At 46.4% G+C, this 20,022-nt stretch overlaps 1 protein-coding gene across 1 annotated transcript; it reads left to right on the top strand.

Moving 5' to 3' along the window:
- Positions 1 to 2,932: 2,932 nt before the first annotated feature.
- LOC147080695 (BRICHOS domain-containing protein 5-like) lies at positions 2,933 to 7,603 on the top strand (the record flags this gene model as incomplete). Its single annotated transcript, XM_085981109.1, has 4 exons — positions 2,933 to 3,078; positions 3,586 to 3,723; positions 5,374 to 5,511; positions 7,496 to 7,603. Coding segments are annotated over exons 1-4 (435 nt in total), but the record flags the coding sequence as incomplete, so codon positions are not given.
- Positions 7,604 to 20,022: the final 12,419 nt, after the last annotated feature.

Here is a 20,022-nt window from a genome sequence, read left to right as displayed (position 1 = left end):
GTAGTACTCCTGAGAATTGGAAGGGTTTTAAAAATCAGCAAAGGATGACCAAGACATTGATAAAGAGGGAGAAAATAGAATGAGAGTAAACTAGCAAGAAATATAAAAACAGATTGTAAGAGTTTTTACAAGGAAGAGATTAGCGAAAGTAAACGTGGGTCCCTTAGAGGCAGAGACAGGAGAAATTATAATGGGAAATAAGGAAATGGCAGAGACGTTAAACAGATATTTTGTATTTGTCTTCACAGTAGAAGACACAAAGAACATACCGGAAATTGTGGGGAACCAAGGATCGAATGAGAGTGAGGAACTTAAAGTAATTAATATTAGCAAAGAAAAAGTAGTGGAGAAATTAATGGGACTAAAATCCAACAAGTCCCCTGGACCTGTTGGCCTACACCCTAGGGTTTTAAAAGAGGTGGCTGCAGAGATAATGGATGCATTGGTTTGATTTTCCAGAATTCCCTAGATACTAGAATGGTCCTCGTGGATTGGAAGGTAGCAAATGCAACTCCACTGCTCAAGAAAGGAGGGAGAGAGAAAACAGGGAACTATAGGCCTGTTAGCCTGATATCAGTAGTAGGAAAAATGCTAGAATCTATTATTAAGGACGTGGTGATAGGACACTTGAAAAATCACAATATGATTAGGCAGAGTCAACATGGATTTATGAAAGGGAAATCGTGTTTGACAAATTTATTAAGAGTTTTTTGAGGGTGTAACTGTTAGACATCCTGGAGAGATGTTTGTTGGACATCTTGGGGAGTTAAGGGTTAACAGTCGAACTACTTTGTATCTTAAAGCAACAGGTTTTCTGATATAAACAGGATGACTTTGAAGTGCCGTGAGGAGAAGGCATTGCTTGTTTTCTGAAATGTAAAGTGCTTGTGTAAGGGAATGAGTGTTAGTAATGACATCACCCATGAATGGTTTAGTTTTAGGGTAATAAAATCAGGGTAGTGAGTCCTTTTGCTAAAGATAACAGTAGGTAAAGGAAGTCTCGTGTAGGGGAAATGGTTCTGAGGTAAACAATTTCAAACTGTTCTTGGAGGATTTGGGAAATAGATACATCATTTTAACATTCTCCTTTGATGTAGTGAAAATATGGTGAATAAAGGGAGCATGGTTTTCAAGTTTGTCAGAGTGTAGTCGAAAGATACCAAAACCGGTAAAGTCACTCTCTGTATGCAGTTAAGTCTGATCACTTTTACTGTGCATCAATAAAGTCTGTTCCGTATAATCCACTCCGAAGTCTCGTGCTTATTCGAAACGTGTTGCTGTGAACCAAAGGAGAAAGAAGGTTGCTTAACAGTAACTATCAAAGTAGGTAAGGGGTAACCAGTGGATGCAGTATATTTGGATTTCAGAAGGTATTCAATAAGGTGCCACACAAGAGGTTGTTACACAAGATTAGGGCTCATGGGATTGGGGGTAATATATTAGTTTGGATTGAGGGTTGGTTAACAGACAGAAAAACGAGAGTAGGAATAAATGGGTCATTTTCGGGTTGGCAGGCTGTGACTAGTGGGGTGCCACAAGAATCAGTGCTTGGGCCTCAGCTATTCACAATCTACATCAATGATTTAGATGAGGGGGCCAAGTGTAAAGTGTACATGCTGACAATACAAAGTTAGGTGGGAAAGTAAGCTGTGAGGAGGACACAAAGAGGCTGCAAAGGGATAGAGACAGGTTAAGTGAGTGGGCAAGAAGGTGGCAGATGGAGTATAATGTGGGGAAGTGTAAAATTATCCACATTGGTAGGAAGAATGGAAAAGCAGAATTTTTTTTAAAGGTGAGAGACTAGTAAATGTTGGTGTTCAGAGGGACCTGGGTATCCTTGTGCACAAATCACAGAAAATTAACATGCAGGTACAGCAAGCAATTAGGAAGGCAAATGGTATGTTGGCCTTTATTGCAAGGGAGTTGGAGTATAAAAGTAAGGAAGACTTGCTGCAATTATATAGGGCCCTGGTGAGACCACACCTGAAGTATTAGGTACCGTTTTGGTCTCCTTACCTGAGGAAGGATATACTTGCCATAGAGGGAGTACAACGAATGTTCACCAGACTGGTTCCTGGGATGGTGGGGGGGATTGTCCTATGAGGAGAGATTGAGTAGAATGTGCCTAATTCTCTGGAATTTAGAAGAATGAAAGGTGATCTCATTGAAACGTACAAAATTCTTAGAGGGCTTGACAGGCTAGATGCTGAGAGGTTGTTTCCCCAGGCTGGAGAGTCTAGAACTAGGGGGCATAGTCTCAGGATAAGGGCTCGGCCATTTAGGACTGCGATGAGGAGAAATTTTTTCACTCAGAGGGTTGTGAATCTTTGGTCTTCTCTACCCCAGAGGGCTGTGGAGGCTCAGTCGATGAGTATATTCAAGATAGAGATCGATAGATTTTTGAATATTAAGGGAATCAATGGATATGGGGATAGTGCAGGAAAGTGGAGATGAGGTAGAAGATCAGCCATGATCTTACTGAATGGCGGAGCAGGCTTGAAAGACCGTATGGCCTACACCTGCTCCTATATCTTATGTTAACATATTGAAGCTCCCCTCAGACAGACCTGAACATGCATTAGCTCCCCTGAGATAGATCAGAACAGATTCAAAGCCCCCTCAGATACACAAATCATATTCTAACTCCCCTTAGATTTTATCGTCCCTCCGATACACCTGAACATATTCTAACAGCTATCGGTGACTCTTTGTGTCATTGTGCACCTGTACAGACTTTAACTCCCCTCACATTCCTGAACATGCTCTAGCTGCTCTCAGAGACTGTCTGGCACCTGCTGCTCTCTGGCTCCTGTCCTGTGATACTGGCACTCTTCAGTCCGCTCCTTATTGTTGTACAATCAGACCTAGCATCAGGTTGCAGCCCTTGGCTTGAACAAGCTGAGGCTCAGGACAGGGAAGAGGAGTTCAGGCACACAAGTTTCGGCTCCGTCAACGAACAGTGTCGATGTCCACAGCAGCAGTGGGAGCCAGACAGGAGAGGGGAATCGCAGGCAGCACCCTAGGAGTATGGAGAGAAGCAGGAGGATCGCGACTACCCTGAAGGGTGTTTTCCCATTTGTAAGTATTAAGTGTCAGTGACATTCTAGCATCTGCAGTTAACCTTAATCCAGGGTGGGGGGGGGGGGGGGGGGGAGGCAGATTTGTTTCACATTCAGCGTGTAGTATATGACCAGCAACGCCATGGGTTGGTTGAGCTGGAGAGAAACTGCCTGGTGCCAGTGACTAGTCTCTTTGGTAGCTGCCAGTTTTGCTATTTCAGAATCCCTGGACTTTGATGTCAAGCAGGGTTGGGCTGGATGCTCAGTCACACAGGACTACAACCGGTTTCTCAGAAGCTGATGCTCCACAATCACCCTTAGTGTTTGATTCTGATTGTGACTCGAGTTTGCCTTACACCAAAAGACTAACCTTTCTGAGCAGATTTTCGATAATCCCCCCACTTCCTCGCCACTCCTGCAATTCAGCGAAGACTTCCATCTCATTGAACTGAACCGGAGTGAAAGTTGCGGCTATGCTGCAGACTCAACATCTGAACTCTTTTCCCCTGTGCTGTCCCCACTACAGGTACAGGCCGAACGCTTGGGAGCCGGAGCCGGGACTGGGCTGCGCATCTTGTGGGGAGCTTTGCTCTTGGTGGCCGTGGCTGCGGTTATCGGGGTCTCAGCCGTGGGCATCCTGAGTCTGAGAGGAAGCAGCCGGCAGGTAAGTTAAACACTCTGCCCCTGCTCCCTGCCTGCCCTCCTGGCCACAGGACAACGGGCGGGTCAGGGGGAGAGTTTGGAAAGTGGAGAGGAGCTGGAGACAGAACAGGAGGTGGCGTGTCTGGAGGCGAATTTGAGAAACAGTCTACGCTCAGGGATCTTTATAACAGGATCCAGTCCAGTCGCTGAGTGAATTGGGCTGGGGGGGTGGTGAGGAAACATACAAACATACGAATCAGGAGCAGGAGTAGGCCACTCGGCCCTTCAAGCCTGCTCCGCCATTCAATAAGATCATGGCTGATCTGATTATTCCACATTCCCACCTACCCCCGATAACTTTTCATCCCCTTGCTTACCAAGAATCTATCTACCTCTGCCTTAAAAATATTCAAAGACTCTGCTTCCACCGCCCTCTGAGGAAGAGAGTTCCAAAGACTCACGACCCTCTGAGAAAAAATTTCTCCTCATCTGTCTTAAATGGGCGACCCCTTATTTTAAAACAGTGACCCCTAGTTCTAGATTCTCCCATAAGAGGAAACATCCGCTCCACATTCCCCCTGTCCAGACCCCTCAGGATCTTATATGTTTCAATCAAGTCACCTCTTACTTTTCTAAACTCCAGCGGATACAAGCCTAGCCTGTCCAACCTTTCCTCATAAGACAGTCCGCCCATTCCAGGTATTAGTCTGGGAATGTTGGAAACAGCCAGGATCCGAGCGAAGGGATCAGCTCAGAACATTTAACTGATTACCTGAAGCTGGCTCGTTTCTCAGATTCTGACCCATCTGCTGTGTGTTTGCCGGTGTTTCTGGTTTTATCTCTACCCCCAAGTGTCCGGCTCTGACTTAGCACCGTACACACCTGAGTCCCCCGTCCCCAGCAGAAAACATTGCCTTTTCATTTCAATTAATGCTTCATTTCCGCTCGTTTTGAAACGCTTTGCACTGTTGTTGGATTGTTGATCCAAGGAATCATACAGCACAGCAGGAGGCCATTTCAAGAGGGCTTCCAGATAGTGCATTTTGAGTGTGATGTTTACAGATTCTATGGTTTTTAAAAACTTCAGATCCTTGGGCATATTCTGTGCTGTTTCTAATTGACTCGGGTTGCTTTATTTATTCCCACGGCCAGCCCTGTACTCTGTAACAAAGATGCATTGTTAATGTACTGATTCCAGCTTTTTATTTCCAGATTTTTAAAACTGAATTCAAATTTTCAAAATTGAACTCACACTCTTTGACTTGGTCCAGGCCTCTGGAGTACTACTCCAGTAAAGAAAGAACCAACTTGCATTTATATAGCGCCTTTATGTCCTAAAGTACTTTACAGCTTGCTTTCCTCAGTCAGCCCACCGAGCTAGGCTCATTGTGCTCAGTAGTCACTCAGTCCTGCTCATGCTGCAACATCTTCTCCAAGGGAAGAGAAATGCATGTATCCATGTACAGCGCATACACTTGCTTACACCATACATGTTTGTTTATCTGCATGTGTTTGTGTTGTTGTGAATCTGCCTGTGCGTCTCTGTCTCTTTATCAGGGTCTATGTTGTCTCTGTGTCTGTTGTAATTCAGTGAAGCCGGGAATGAGGAGGCCACAGCCACTGGTTTGACATTTTCTCTGGTTTTAATGCTCGAGTTTCTGCCTTTCCCCAGGTTGTTCAGATAACATTTCACGATGTGTACGGTGCCACCGTCAATCAGTCAGCGGTTGTGAATCAGGAGGAGGATCTGGTAACTTATCACATAATGGACAGGAACCACACGGCAGTGGTGCTGTTTGACAGCAAGAATGTGAGTGAGGGGCTGGGGTGGCTCTATTGGTGAGGAATATTTTATATATTAAGTTACTAGCTGCTGCTCTGATCTCTCAGACAAATCCTCAGACTGAAGCTGGAGGAGGCTCCTGTCTCAATTACATAGAATTTACAGCACAGAAAGAGGCCATTCAGCCCAACTGGTCTATGCTTCACACAAGCCTCCTCCCACCCTACTTCATCTAACCCTATCTGCATATCCTTCTATTCCTTTCTGCCTCATGTGTTTATCCAGCTTCCCCTTAAATGCATCTATGTTATTCGCCTCAACTACTCCCTGTGGTAGCGAGTCCACATTCTTACCACTCTCTGGGCAAATAAGTTTCTCCTGAATTCCCCATTGGCTTTATTAGTGACTATCTTATATTTATGGCCCCTAGTTTTGGATACTCCCACAAGTGGAAACATCTTCTCCATGTCTATCTCATCAAACCCCTTCATAATTTTAAAGACTTCTATTCGGTCACCCTAGTTTTTGCTCTTTAACTCAGGGTCCAAGAGAGTCTTTTACATAGATCGACTGTGGAGTCAAATGTCCCTGAGAGTCTCTGGCTGCATCTTCAGGACCTAGAATGAACTGATTGTATTTTTAAAATCAGATGTCAGTCGAGGCCCTGCTCTAGAATGGGTGTGCGTCTGGCTTAGTATGAGGACAAATGAACGATTTTCAAGCAAACCCATTTTGTGATGTGACTCATTCTGGCTCTGGCTATTGCTATGGATTCTTTTCTGAATTTTTTTCCACTATCCACTTCCATGCCCCAGCAACCCGTGCCTTTCGGAACAGCATAACTTTAGACTTGGAGGCCCCGATATTGACGGGGGTGGGGGGGGTTGCAGGTTTTAACTCCACAGCTAGCAACTTTTCTCCTCGACAGGTTCCCGGCCCGGAAGTCAGCCTGATTGTCAGGCTTGGCTTCCACTCGGGCGGGAAGGACTCCAGAGCCTTCTGCTGCTCGTGGGAGCGTGGGTCCGATCCCCAACCCCGGGGGGATTCCGATTCTGGTGTGTCCGACCCCCACGGGTCTTGTGTTGTTGGGGGTGGGGGAGCACTCCTGCTCCTCCTGGTCCACAAGCAGTGCCGCAAGGGCACTTACCTTCTCCCCAAAGCTGTCTTCGCTTCCCCGTCAGCTGTTGGATTGCCCAAGGGCTAGGAAACCCAGCCAGCCACTGCTGAACCTGCAAAGCAGAAGCTGCCGGCCTCATTAAAATATTTAAATTGCCAAACCTGGCTCCTGGGAGCAGATTGTCCACCCGCCCCTTGTCCCACCTCCTTTAAACCTGAAGTTACAAAGTAAAAATTTTAACACCTCTCCCACCCAACCCACGATGTTAAAATTCACCCCATAACTTCAGACTCACAACTTCGGACTCACCATGAAAGATCTGCTAGTACTACATGAAAAAAATTGTCTATCGCACCTCAGACCTCACACACTAACTAATGCAACACTTTTGCATCACATTTGTAAAAGGTCAAATCATCTGCAAGGTAGAGTCAAACTCTCCAGCAACAGCGTATTACCAGAGCCCCAGGCCCTGGATTTCCTCAGACTTTCTGCTGCCGCTCAGCTAAAAGCTTCTCAGAGTTGCTCTTTTGGTTAGAACCACTTAACTGTAAATTAAATAGAACTTAAAGTAAAACTTATCAAATCAAATTAAAATTACATTACCCGGGGTGACGATGTACTCCAGTCCCCGCGGCGCCCACCAGTCTCGGAAGGCCTCAAGTGTGCCGGCGGACACCGCGTGCTCCATCTCCAGGGCCACCCGGGCGCAAACATAGCCGCAGAAAACCTTCTCAGAGGTGCGGCGGAAACCCCATTTACACACGTAGATTGAGATTGAATAAATACATGATTTTCTTGCTTTAACCGCGGGGTGCTGAGGCAAATTGTCGTTGTCGTATTTCCATATGTGCACAGGCTGAACGTTTTTCTCCCCCCCCTCCCACTCGACAGGGTTTAGTTTGTTACCAGCCCGGAGGGAGTAACATCTGCCTAGTTCGAAAAATGACGGCCGCTGACCTGGAGAATATTCACACCGTTATCACTGCCCAACAGCAGAAGGTAAGGCAATGGTTAGCACCTCTCAGAGGTAGAGCCCAAATCGCAATACAGCTTCATCGAACAACATAAACCAGGTGGCCTAGCTGCTAGTGCCCAGATGTGCCAGTGATATTGGTGCCCAGGTGCAGTTGTGATATCACTGTCCAGACGCAAGCAGCAGACACAGTTGGCTAGGTTTGGTCAACTGATGACATTGGTCCCTCAGGTGCCGTGAGTGATATCAATGGTAAGATGTATCCGGTGATGGTGACATCCAGGTGTAGCAAGTTATACCAATGTCCAGGCGCAATGAGTGGAATCAGCTGTCTTAAGTGACTTCACTTGTTTCCTCCAGATAGAAGGTGTTCCACCAATGCTTGTCTTTTTGAAGGATATGTGCGCCTTCGTAGCAAGAGGGTTTGAGTACAGGAACAAGGATGTCTTGCTGCAGTTATACAGGGCCTTGGTGAGACCACATCTTGAGCATTGTGTGCAGTTTTGGTCGCCTTATCTGAGGAAGGATATTCTTGCCATGGAAGGAGTTCAGCGAAGATTCACCAGGCTGATACCTGGGATGGCAGGAATGACGTACGAGGAGAGATTGGGTCGACTGGGCTTGTACTCGCTGGAGTTTAGAAGAATGAGAGGGGATCTCATTGAAACTTATAAAATTCTGACAGGACTGGACAGACTAGATGCAGGAAGGATGTTCCCGATGGTCGGGGAGTCCAGAACCAGGGGTCACAGTCTAAGGATAAGGGGTAGGCCATTTAGGACAGAAATGAGGAGGAATGTCTTCACCCAGAGAGTGGTGAACCTGTGGAATTCTCTACCACAGAAGGCAGTAGAGGCCAATACATTAAATATATTCAAGAAGGCGTTGGATATATTTCTTAAGGCTAAAGGGATCAAGGGGTATGGGGAGAAAGCAGGGACCGGGTACTGAATTTGGATGATCAGCCATGATCGCATTAAATGGCGGAGCAGGCTCGAGGGGCCGAATGGCCTACTCCTGCTCCTGCTCCTATCTTCTATGTTTCTATGACACTCTTTGTTCCATTCCTTCTCAGGCTCCCTTCCTGACCTCTGCCTCGGACTCTGCTGGTGTTGCTTCCTGCTCTCTCCCTGATCTTGAGAATTTCGTTTACAATGTTTCTGATTCCACCCAATTCCTCACTTTTACACGGTTCATTTCTGGCTCTTCTCTCTCCTTCCTGCACTTTTCTCTCTCTCTCCATCTCTGACACTAGGCTTAATCAACTTAAAGTTGATGAGTCACTCGTCTCAAAAGGTCAATGCCCCCAGAATAGTGAGAAAAGTTAATGACACAGTGGTGTGGATTAGAAACTGGCCTGAAATAATGACATTCGAGCTGTTGTACATAGTTTCCAGATGTTCTTTGCACTTTTTAATCTGCACTATTGGTAGGTGGAGGTTTTTTTTAATCACCATTCTCACTGATGATGTGTGACGTAATAAAACTCACTACGCACTTGGTTTGAGCATAAAGCAAGGCTTAGTGAGTTTTATTACATCAATTTAATCAACTTGTTTCAGAACATGGAGGTCTAGTTGTACTTCACTAGTTCCTGGTCTTACAAAATGTCCCTGAAAGCTGGGGCCGACGCCCAAGTATTTATACTCCTTGGACGGCGCCACCAGCTGGCCGTCCAGTGTTATTTCACGAGTAGTTTCTTGATGATGATGAGATTTATAACAATGTGCTTACTGGGAAAAAATCTCTAAAATTCCATCACCAAACATGGCTTTCCCATTGATTAATTCATAAGGAAATATATATAAACAAAAGATTATATTTTAAGATTTATCGAAGAAAGAACTACAACCATTGAAGCGTCCCCTTTCATAGGCGATACTGCCGATTCACTTATAGGCTGGAGGTATGGTATAAAATGCAGCAAGAGTCCACTCAACTCTCAATCCCAATATGCAATTGTTTTTGTTTCTGATAGAAAAGCTTCCGACTGATAAAGCTCGCAGCGATACTGACCATAATTTTCCAAAAATTCTTTGGAAACAGGAATTGTAACGAAAGACTGGAGGATGGCAAATGTTACATCCCTGTTCAAAAAAAGAGGAAAGTGTTACAGTTCCCCAGAGCGTAAGTTAAGTAAATGGAACATGCTAATGCGCCTCAGCTGCTTTAACACAAGGACAAGCAGAATAGTTAACAGGGTAACAGGCACAAGGCATTTTGAAAATTCTAGCTCTGTAATTATTAGTGATATCCGACTGTAGTTTGAGATTGTTTTGGAGCAGGAACCGTGTACTGTACCCTTCTGGCTCACTTTAACCCCAGTGATATTTACTGTATTTCGTTCTGCATTCATTGGCAGGCAGCGTAAGTAGCCCAATGCAAGCCTTTGAGATCCAACTTTAGTTTGAAGCGAAAATATTGGCCGAGGATTGAGTGGACTCATGGGGTTTCTACTTGTACATCTGCAGCACACCAGGATTTACACAGGCTATTAGCAAGAGCACTTGACAGCACCTCCCAAACCCACGACCTCTACCACCTAGAAGGACAAGGGCAGCAGGCGCATGGGAACACCACCACCTGCAAGTTCCCCTCCAAGTCACACACCATCCTGACATGGAAATATATTGGCCGGCGTTCCTTCATCATCGCTGGGTCAAAATCCTGGAACTCCTTCCCTAACAACTGTGGGAGTACCTTCACCACAGGGACTGCAGCAGTTCAAGAAGGCGGCTCACCACCACCTTCTCAAGGGCAATTAGGGCTGGGCAATAAATGCTGGCATTGCCAGCAATGCCCACACCTCAGGAACGAGTAAAAAAAAAAATCACCAGGAGAGACAGGTGCAGTGTATTTACAAGTATTCAAAGGCAATTCTGATATAAAATAGGACAATGACTAATGGAGAAATACATTAATATTTTCATAGACCTAGAATTCATGGAAAGTTACAAATTGTTACCGTCAGTGATATTTTACATGGACATTAGCACGTTAGCACAGGCAGTTGCACCCAGCGAGCATCGAGTTCTGCCTGTGTGTTTTTGGCAGTGTGCTGTTGTCCAGAATGAAAAGGCATCTCTTGATGCCTAGCCATGGATTTAACACAAAGCTTGCTCTGTTCCATTCTCGCTGTAAAAGGTGTAGCACCGACGTGGAACGCTGTGCTGAAACATCATCTCAGCTCACGTCTCCGAGTCGATTCCAATCAAGGAGCTGCCTTTACACAGGCTCCCCATGGTTGAGAAGAACCGGGTAGCAGTGAGGTTTAGGGCATTCAAGGTTCTCCCTTCCTCTCCTGGAGGGCGCTGACTATTGCTGGGATACAGTTCCGCAGGCTCTATAATAACCTCGCCCGCCCGAGCAGCTATTCTTTGTGTGTGAGCTCAGACGCCGAGCTGGTCAACTGTGCTGAGGAGTCACAACACGTGTGATCAAAGCATCACCTGACACCCACACTTTCCAGCAGAGCCCACTGTACAGTGATCAGAATGTGGAACCCAGGCTGATTTTCTTGCATTGTTCCACGGAAGCTCACCGTAAACTCGAGGAACAGCACCTCATCTTCCGATTAGGCACTTTACAGCCTTCCGGACTCAATATCGAGTTCAACAATTTCAGATCATAACCACGGCCCCTATTACAGTTTTACTTATATTTTTTATCCACACCTTTGTTTTGGCCTTCCCCCCCCCCTTTCTTTTTTTTCTCTCTCCCACATGGCAGCTGTCTCTCATTCTGCCAGCGCATTTCACACCTAATCTAGAGCCGTCTTTTGTCTCCACTAGTCCTATCACCATCTCGTCTCATTTTGCATACCTCTTAATGTCTCTTCACTTCTCTTTTGTTCTCTCCCAGCCTGGCCTCTTAATCCATTTCATTTCCTGTGCTTCTTTAGTCTTGACAAAGGGGTTTTCACCCGAAACGTTGACTCTATTTTCTCTCCACGGATGCTGCCTGGCCTGCTGAGTTTTTCCAGCATTTTCTGTTGTTATTTCTGATTTTCACCCTGCCTAAGCCCAGGTCGCTAAGGCCAATTGTCATGTCACACCCATTCCCTTGGCTGAGTTCAGCACCAACCAGAAATCAGACCGTGTGTTCTGTATGGCTCAGTACTGCTCTATCCATTACATTTACCTATCGAGTTTGCTTGTCATTCATTTATAAAATGAGATCAATAGTTAAAAAAAACAGCCATACATGCAGCGTTTGTGATCATGCACCTTGCGAGAATTGGTTTTTTTCCTGTATTTCTTTGGCTGATATAAAACAGCTTATTTTATTTTATTACGCAGATTGGGCGACCGCTTTGCAGAACACCTCCGTTCAGTCCGTAAGGGGGACCCCGAGCTCCCGGTGGCCTGTCACTTTAATTCACTGCTCCACTCCCACTCAGACCTCACCGTCCTCGGCCTCTTACACTGTTCCACGGAAGCTCAGTGTAAACTTGAGGAACAGCACCTCATCTTTCAATTAGGCACTTTACAGCCTTCTGGACTCAACATTGAGTTCAACAATTTCAGATCATAACCTCGGCCCCTATCACATATATATATTTTCTTTTTTTTAATCCACAATTATTGTTTGGCCTTTTTTTTTTCTTCCCTCCCACATGGCAGCTGTCCTTCATTCTGCCAGCACAATTCACACCCCATCTAGAGCCATCCTTTGTTCCTTAACCTGTCCTATTACCAACTCCTCTCGCCTTGAATGTCTCTTAATGCCTCTTAATCTCTCCTGCTTTCTATCCTATCACTGACCTTCCCTTTTGTTCTTTCATCCCCTCCCCCTTTTCCCAGCCCCTAAACCTGCTTTTTTCCAGTTCTGACAAAAGGTCTTCAACCTGAAACGTTAACTCTGTTTCTCTCTCATAGAAACATAGAAGATAGGAGCAGGAGTAGGCCATTCGGCCCCTCGAGCCTGCTCCGCCATTCAAAGCGATCATGGCTGATCATCTCCCCATACCCCTTGATCCCTTTAGCCTTAAGAAATATATCTAACTCCTTCTTGAATATATTTAATGAATTGGCCTCTACTGCCTTCTGTGGTAGAGAATTCCACAGGTTCACTACACTCTGGGTGAAGAAATTCCTCCTCATTTCTGTCCTAAATGGCTTACCCCTTATCCTTAGACTGTGACCCCTGGTTCTGGACTCCCCGACCATCGGGAACATCCTTCCTGCATCTAGTCTGTCCAGTCCTGTCAGAATTTTATAAGTTTCAATGAGATGCTCCCGGCCTGCTGAGTTTTTCCCGCGTTTTCTGTTGTTATTTTGGATTTCCAGCATTTGCAGTATTTTGCTATCGTTATTTTATTACTCTCTGTCTCTGCGTTGGTAGTTACTTTCTCTAACGACCTTGCCCCTTCCAGTCTCAGTCTGTTGCCGGGTCTCCTGCAGAGGACAGTGTGTGTTGTTAGAGAAGTTTCACCTGGCATTGGGTGCAAGAGGGTAGTGGCCAGGGCAGGCAAGCGCAGGAAGTGAAATCGAGATTGTGAAGATTGAGACACTTTTCTTCTTCAAATACATAGTATACATTAAAAGGTATGATGGTAGACAAGCAATGGCTAGCATTTAAAGAATTAATACATAATTTACAACAAATAGACATTCCTTTAAGGCACAAAACCCCACAGGAAAAGTGGTCCAACCGTGGCTAACAAGAAACGTTAAAGATAGTATTAGATCAAAGGAAGAGGCTTATAAATGTTGCCAAAAAGAGTAGTAAGCCTGAGGATTGGGAAGATTTTAGAATTCAGCAAAGGAGGACCAAGAAATTGATAAGGAAAGAGAAAAAGTTAGCAAGAGAATAAAAACAGATTGTAAACATTTTGATAGGTATGTAAATAGGAAGAGATTAGTGAAAGTAAATGTGGGCCCATGAGAGGCAGAGACAGGAGAAATTATAATGGAAAATAAGGAAATGGAAGAGACATTAAACAAATACTTTATATCTGTTTTCACAGTAGAAGACACAAAAAATATTCCGGAAAAAATGGGGAACCAAGGGTCTAGAGAAAATGGGGAACTTAAAGAAATCAGTATATGTAAAGACAGTACTGGAGAAATTAATAGGACTAAGTGGCGACAAATCCTCTGGACCTAACGATCTGCATCCTCGGGTTTTAAAACAGGGAGCTGCAGAGATAGAGGATGCACTGGTATTAATCTTCCAGAATTCTGGAACAGTCCCCAAGGATTGGAAGGTAGCGAACATAACCCCGCTATTTAAAAAGGAGGAAGAGAAAAAACAGGGAACTATAGGCCAGTTAGCCTGACACCAGTAATAGGCAAAATGCTAGAATCTATTATTAGGGACGTGGTAACAGGGCACTTAATCATAATATGATTAGGCAGAGTCAACATGGTTTTATGAAAAGGAAATCGTGTTTGACAAATCTGTTGGAGTTTTTTGAAGATGTAACTAGTAGGATGGATAAGGGGGAACCAGCAGATGTAGTGTGTTTGGATTTTCAAAAAGCATTCGATAAGGTGCCACATAAGAGGTTATTACACAAAATTAGGACTCATGGTATTTGGGGTAATATATTACAGGTAGACTACCTTTTATCCGAACTTCCGAAAACCAAAACCCTCTAAAAACCGAAGGTTTTTTCGTTCAGCGTAAGTCGTGCGCACGACATGACCAGAGTGGCGCACGACTTACGCTGAGCAGAGGGTCAGCGTAAGTCGTGCGCATGACCCCGACCCCCGCCGACGACCCCCCGCGGACCCCCGCCGACCCCGACTCCCGCCGACCCCCACCCCCGACCCCCCGCCAACGCCCCCGTGGACCCCCCCGCCGACCCTGACCCCCGCCGACCCACCCCCGACAAATTTCCCAGTCTTATAAAATACCTTCCGAAATCCGAAATTTTCCGAAAACCGAAACACGGCTGCTCCCGAGGTTTTCGGATAAAGGATAGTCTACCTGTAGCATGGATTGAGGATTGGTTAATGGACAGAAAACAGAGAGTAGGAATACACGGGACTTTTTCGGGTTGGCAGGCTGTAACTAGCGGGGTACCGCAAGGATCAGTGCTTGGGCCTCAGCTATTTACAATCTATATTAATGACTTAGATGAAGGGACTGAGTGTAACGTATCCAAGTTTGCTGATGAAGGTAGGAAAGTAAGCTGTGAGGAGGCTGCAGAGAGATATAGACAAGTTGACTGAGTGGGCAAGAACATGGCAAATGGAATACAATGTGGGGAAGTGAGAAGTTATCCACTTTGGTAGGAAAAACAAAAAAGCAGAATATTTTTTGAATGGCGAGAGACTGGGAAATGATTGCAGTCAGAGGGACCTGGGTGCCCTTGTACATGAATCACAGAAAGTTAACATGCAGGTACAACAAGCAATTAGGAAAGCAAATGGTATGTTAGCTTTTGTTACAAAGGGATTAAAGTACAAGTTGAGCGTCCCGAATCCGGCAACCTCGGGACCGAATCCGAGCCGGTTTTCGGGTTTTTCCGGACTTCGAACGTGTTTCTGATGTCCGAAGTCCGGAAACGCCCGAGCCCAGGTTGTAATATTTCCAGACTTCGGACATCAGAAACATGTGCCGAGTCCGGAAATGCCTGGACCCAGGTTGCGCTATTTCCAGTTTTTGTTAAGCCTCCCTCAGGGTGTCCGGATTCCGGACCCCTGCCACCAATCGTCCCGGAGTCCGGATCTGCAGATTTGGGACGCTCAACCTGTATAAAAGAGTAAAGAAGTCTTACCTGCAATTATACAGGGCATTGGTGAGGCCACACCTGGAGCACTGTGTACAGTTCTGGTCTCCTTACCTAAGGAAAGACATACTTGCCTTTGAGGGAGTGCAGCGAAGGTTCACCAGACTGGTTCCTGGGATGAGGGGATTGCCCTGTGAGGAGAGAGTGAGTAGACTAGGCCTATATTCCCTAGCGTTTAGAAGAATGAGAGGTGATCTAATTGAAACATATAAAATTCTTAAGGGGCTTGACATGGTTAATGCTGGGAAAATGTTTCCCCTGGCTGGGGAATCTAGAACATGGGGTCACTGTCACAGAATAAGGGGTAGGCCATTTAAGACTGAGATGAGGAGAAATTTCTTTACTCAAAAGGTTGTGAATCTTTGGAATTCTCTACCCCAGAGAGCTGTAGATGCTCAGTTGTTGCAATAATCATGGGCAATTTTAATCATCATATAGATTGGACAAATCAAATTGGCAAGGGTAGCCTTGAGGATGAGTTCATAGAGTGTATTCGGGATGGTTTCTTAGGGCAATATGTTGAGGAACCAACCAGGGAGCAGGCTATTTTAGATCTGGTCATGTGTAATGAATTAATTAATTAATGATCTCATAGTAAAGGAGCCCCTAGGAAAGAGTGATCATAGCATGGTAGAATTTCAAATTCAGTTTGGGTGAGAAACTTGGGTATGAAACTATTGTCCTAAACTTAAATAAAGGCAATTACAAAGGTATGAGGACAGAGTTGGCTAAAGTGGACTGGGAAAATAGATGAAAGGGTAAGACGGTAGATCAGCAGTGGCAGACATTTAAGGAGATTATTTCATAAATCTCAGCAAAGGTATATTCCAGTGAGAAAAAAAGGCTCTACGAGAAGGATGCACCATCCGTAGCTAACTAAAGAAGTTAAGGATGGTATCAAATTGAAAGAAAAGGCATACAATGTTGCGAAGATTAGTGGTAGGCCAGAGGATTGGGAAATTTTTAGAAACCAGCAAAGAATGACTAAAAAAATTATAAAGAGGGAGAAGTTAGAGTATGAGAGTAAACTAGCAAATAATATAAAAACAGACAGTAAGAGCTTCTACAGGTATATCAAAAGAAAGAGAGTAGCTAAAGCAAACATTGATCCCTTAGAGGATGAGACTGGGGAATTAATAATGGGAAATAGAGAAATGGCAGAGACTCTAAACAATTATTTTGGATCGGTCTTCGCGGTAGAAGACACTAAAAACATCCCAATGATAATAGATAATTAAGGGGCTATAGGGAGGGAGGAACTTAAAACAATCTCTATCACTAGAGAAAAAGTACTAGGCAAACTAATGGGGCTAAAGGATTGGGAGCAGTTTAGGATTCAACAAAGGAGGACAAAGGGATTAATTAAGAGGGGGAAAATAGAGTATGAGAGTAAGCTTGCAGGAAACATAAAAACTGACTGTAAAAGCTTTTATAGATATGTGAAGAGAAAAAGATTGGAGAAGTCAAGCGTAGGTCCCTTGCAGTCAGAATCAGGGGAATTTATAATGGGGAAAAAAGAAATGGCAGACCAATTAAATACATACTTTGGTTCTGTCTTCACAAAGGAGGACACAAATAACCTCCCAAAGATGTCAGGAACATAGGGTCTAATGACAGGGAGGAACTGATAGAAATCAATATTTGTAGGGAAATGGTGTTAGGGAAATTGATGGGATTGAGGGCCGATAAATCCCCAGGGCCTGATAATCTACATCCTAGGGTACTTAAAGAACTGGCCCTAGAAATAGTAGATGCATTGCGGGTCATCTTCCAAAATTCGAGAGACTCTGGAACAGTACCCATGGATTGGCGGGTAGCTAATGTTACCCCACTGTTCAAAAGGGTGGTAGAGAGAAAACGGGGAATTACAGACATCGGTAGTGGGGAAAATGCTAGAGTCCATTATAAAGGATGTAATAGCAGAGCACTTGGAAAAAAGTGACCGGATCGGACAAAGTCAACATGGATTTACAAAAGATAAATCGTGCTTGACTAATCTACTGGAATTTTTTGAGGATGTGATGCGCCATCAATTACTCAAAAGACTGAGGTTGAGCGAGTAACAACCAGGCTTTTATTAACTAAAGAATGAAGGTCTTGTCTCGAGTGGTCGACCCGTCCAGAATACTAAGGGACTGGGAGGTAGTCACTTATATACCTGGAATAGTGGGAGGAGTCAGCTGAGGCATGTCCAGACCTGTACCTAGTGGAATACATATACAGGCACAGACAGGTATAACAGTGGTTTACCACATTCACCCCTTGTTTAAAAATGAGTCCGGCGGGGTGAAGTGTATTTAAAAGTTCATGTATTGGAGTCTCTCCGGGGGTCTTGTCTGCCGCTGTGATCGACGTGGCGACGGCAGGGGTGGTGGAGCTTCAGGCGTCGCGTCCCGTGTAGGCTGGGGCACTGGAGTGTAGTCCTCGTGGGTGATGGTCCAAGGCGAGCCGGCTGCTGGGGTTGGATATCGGGTCGTGGGGGGGGGGGGTGGTAATGGGTAGTGGGTTACAGCGGTCCCCGAGGGTGCGAGGTCTCGTATGGAGACTGTGTCGTAGTGGGTTACAGCGGTCCCCGAGGGTGCGAGGTCTCACATGGAGACTGTGTCCTCCCGCCCGTCCGGGTACGCAATGTAAGCGTACTGGGGGTTGGCGTGGAGGAGGTCGACCCTCTCGACCAGGGGGTCCGTTTTATTGGCCCTCACGTGTCTTCTCAGTAGTACCGGCCCTGGGGACGTCAGCCATGGCGGTAACGATGTCCCCGATGTGGACTTCCTTGGGAAGACAAACATTTTCTCGTGAGGGGTGGCATTGGTGGCAGTGCAGAGCAGTGACCGAATCGAGTGGAGCGCATCGGGGAGCACCTCCTGCCAGCGGGAGGTCGGAAGGCCCCTAGACTTTAAGGCTAGTAGGGCGGCCTTCCAAACTGTTGCATTCTCTCTTTCCACCTGTCCGTTCCCCCGGGGGTTGTAACTGGTGGTCCTGCTTGTGGCTATACCCCTAGCGAGCAGGTACTGGCGGAGTTCGTCGCTCATAAACGATGAGCCCCGGTCGCTATGGATATAGCTGGGGAAACCGAACAGGGTGACGAGGCTGTTCAGAGATTTAATGACCGTGGCACTGGTCATGTCCGGGCAGGGGATAGCGAACGGGAACCGGGAGTACTTGTCAATGATGTTGAGGAAGTACACATTGCGGTCGGAGGAGGGGAAGAGGCCCTTTGAAATCGACGCTCAGGCGTTCGAAAGGGCGAGTGGCTTTTATCAGGTGGGCTCTGTCTGGTCTATAAAAGTGCGGTTTGCACTCAGCGCAGACTTGGCAGTTCTTGGTCATGGTCCTGACCTCCTCGATGGAGTAAGGCAGGTTGCGGGCCTTGATGAAGTGGAAGAACCTGGTGACCCCCGGGTGGCAGAGGTCATTGTGGAGGGCCCTCAGCCTATCGATCTGCACGCTGGCGCAGGTGCCACGCGATAGGGCATCTGGGGGTTCGTTGAGCTTCCCAGGCCGGTACAAGATCTCGTAATTGTAGGTGGAAAGTTCGATTCTCCACCTCAAGATCTTGTCATTTTTGATTTTGCCCCTCTGCTTGTTGTTGAACATAAAAGCAACTGAACGCTGGTCAGTGAGCAGGGTAAATCGTTTTCCGGCCAGGTAGTGCCTCCAATGACGCACAGCCCCCACAATAGCCTGGGCCTCCTTCTCGACCGCGGAGTGTCTGGTCTCCGGGCCCTGGAGGGTTCGTGAGAAGAATGCCACAGGTCTCCCCGCCTGATTAAGGGTGGCGGCCAGAGCGAAGTCGGACGCATCGCTTTCCACCTGGAAGGGGATGGATTCGTCCACTGCGTGCATGGTGGCTTTGGCAATGTCTTCCTTGATACGGTGGAAGGCTAAGCGGGCCTCTGCCGTCACGGGAAAAGAGGTGGACTTGATCAGCGGACGGGCTTTGTCTGCATAGTAGGGGACCCACTGAGCGTAGTAGGAAAAAAACCCTAGGCACCTCTTCAGAGCTTTTAGGCAGTGGGGGTTCCATAAGGGGACGCATCCGGTCCGGGTCGGGACCGATGACCCCGTGTTCCACAACACAGCCAAGGATGGCGAGGCGGTCTGTGCGGAATATGCACTTCTCCTTGTTATATGTCAGGTTCAGGAGTTGGGCGGTGCGGAGGAATTTCTCGAGGTTTGCGTCATGGTCCTGCAAGTCATGGCCGCAGATGGTCACATTATCTAGGTAAGGGAAAGTGGCCTGCAGCTCGTTTTGATCGACCATCCGGTCCATCTCCCTTTGGAAGACGGAGACCCCGTTGGTAACGTCGAAGGGAACCCTAAGGAAGTGTTAGAGGCGGCCGTTTGCCTCAAAAGCAGTATACTGGCAGTCTGCAGGGCTGATGGGGAGCTGGTGGTACGCTGATTTCAGGTCAATGGTCGAAAAGATGCGGTACTGCGCGATCTGGTTGACCATGTCAGCTATGCGGGGGAGTGGGTAGGCGTCCAGCAGGGTGTAGCGGTTTATTGTTTGGCTGTAGTCGATGACCAGACGTTGTTTCTCGCCGGTCTTAACGACCACAACCTGGGCTCGCCAGGTGCTGGAGCTGCCCTCAATAATCCCCTCCTTCAGGAGCCGTTCCACTTCGGTTTTGATGAAAACCCTGTCCCCGGCACTGTATCGCCTGCTCTTTGTGGCGATGGGCTTACAGTCGGGGGTGAGGTTAG

Source organism: Somniosus microcephalus, unplaced genomic scaffold (genome assembly GCF_052327205.1).
Source record: "Somniosus microcephalus isolate GS21.2 unplaced genomic scaffold, FLI_Smic_1.0 scaffold1222, whole genome shotgun sequence".
In the NCBI taxonomy this organism is placed as follows: domain Eukaryota; kingdom Metazoa; phylum Chordata; class Chondrichthyes; order Squaliformes; family Somniosidae; genus Somniosus; species Somniosus microcephalus.
Note: the sequence above shows the minus strand (reverse complement) of the source record. Positions and strands in the feature narration are given on the sequence as shown.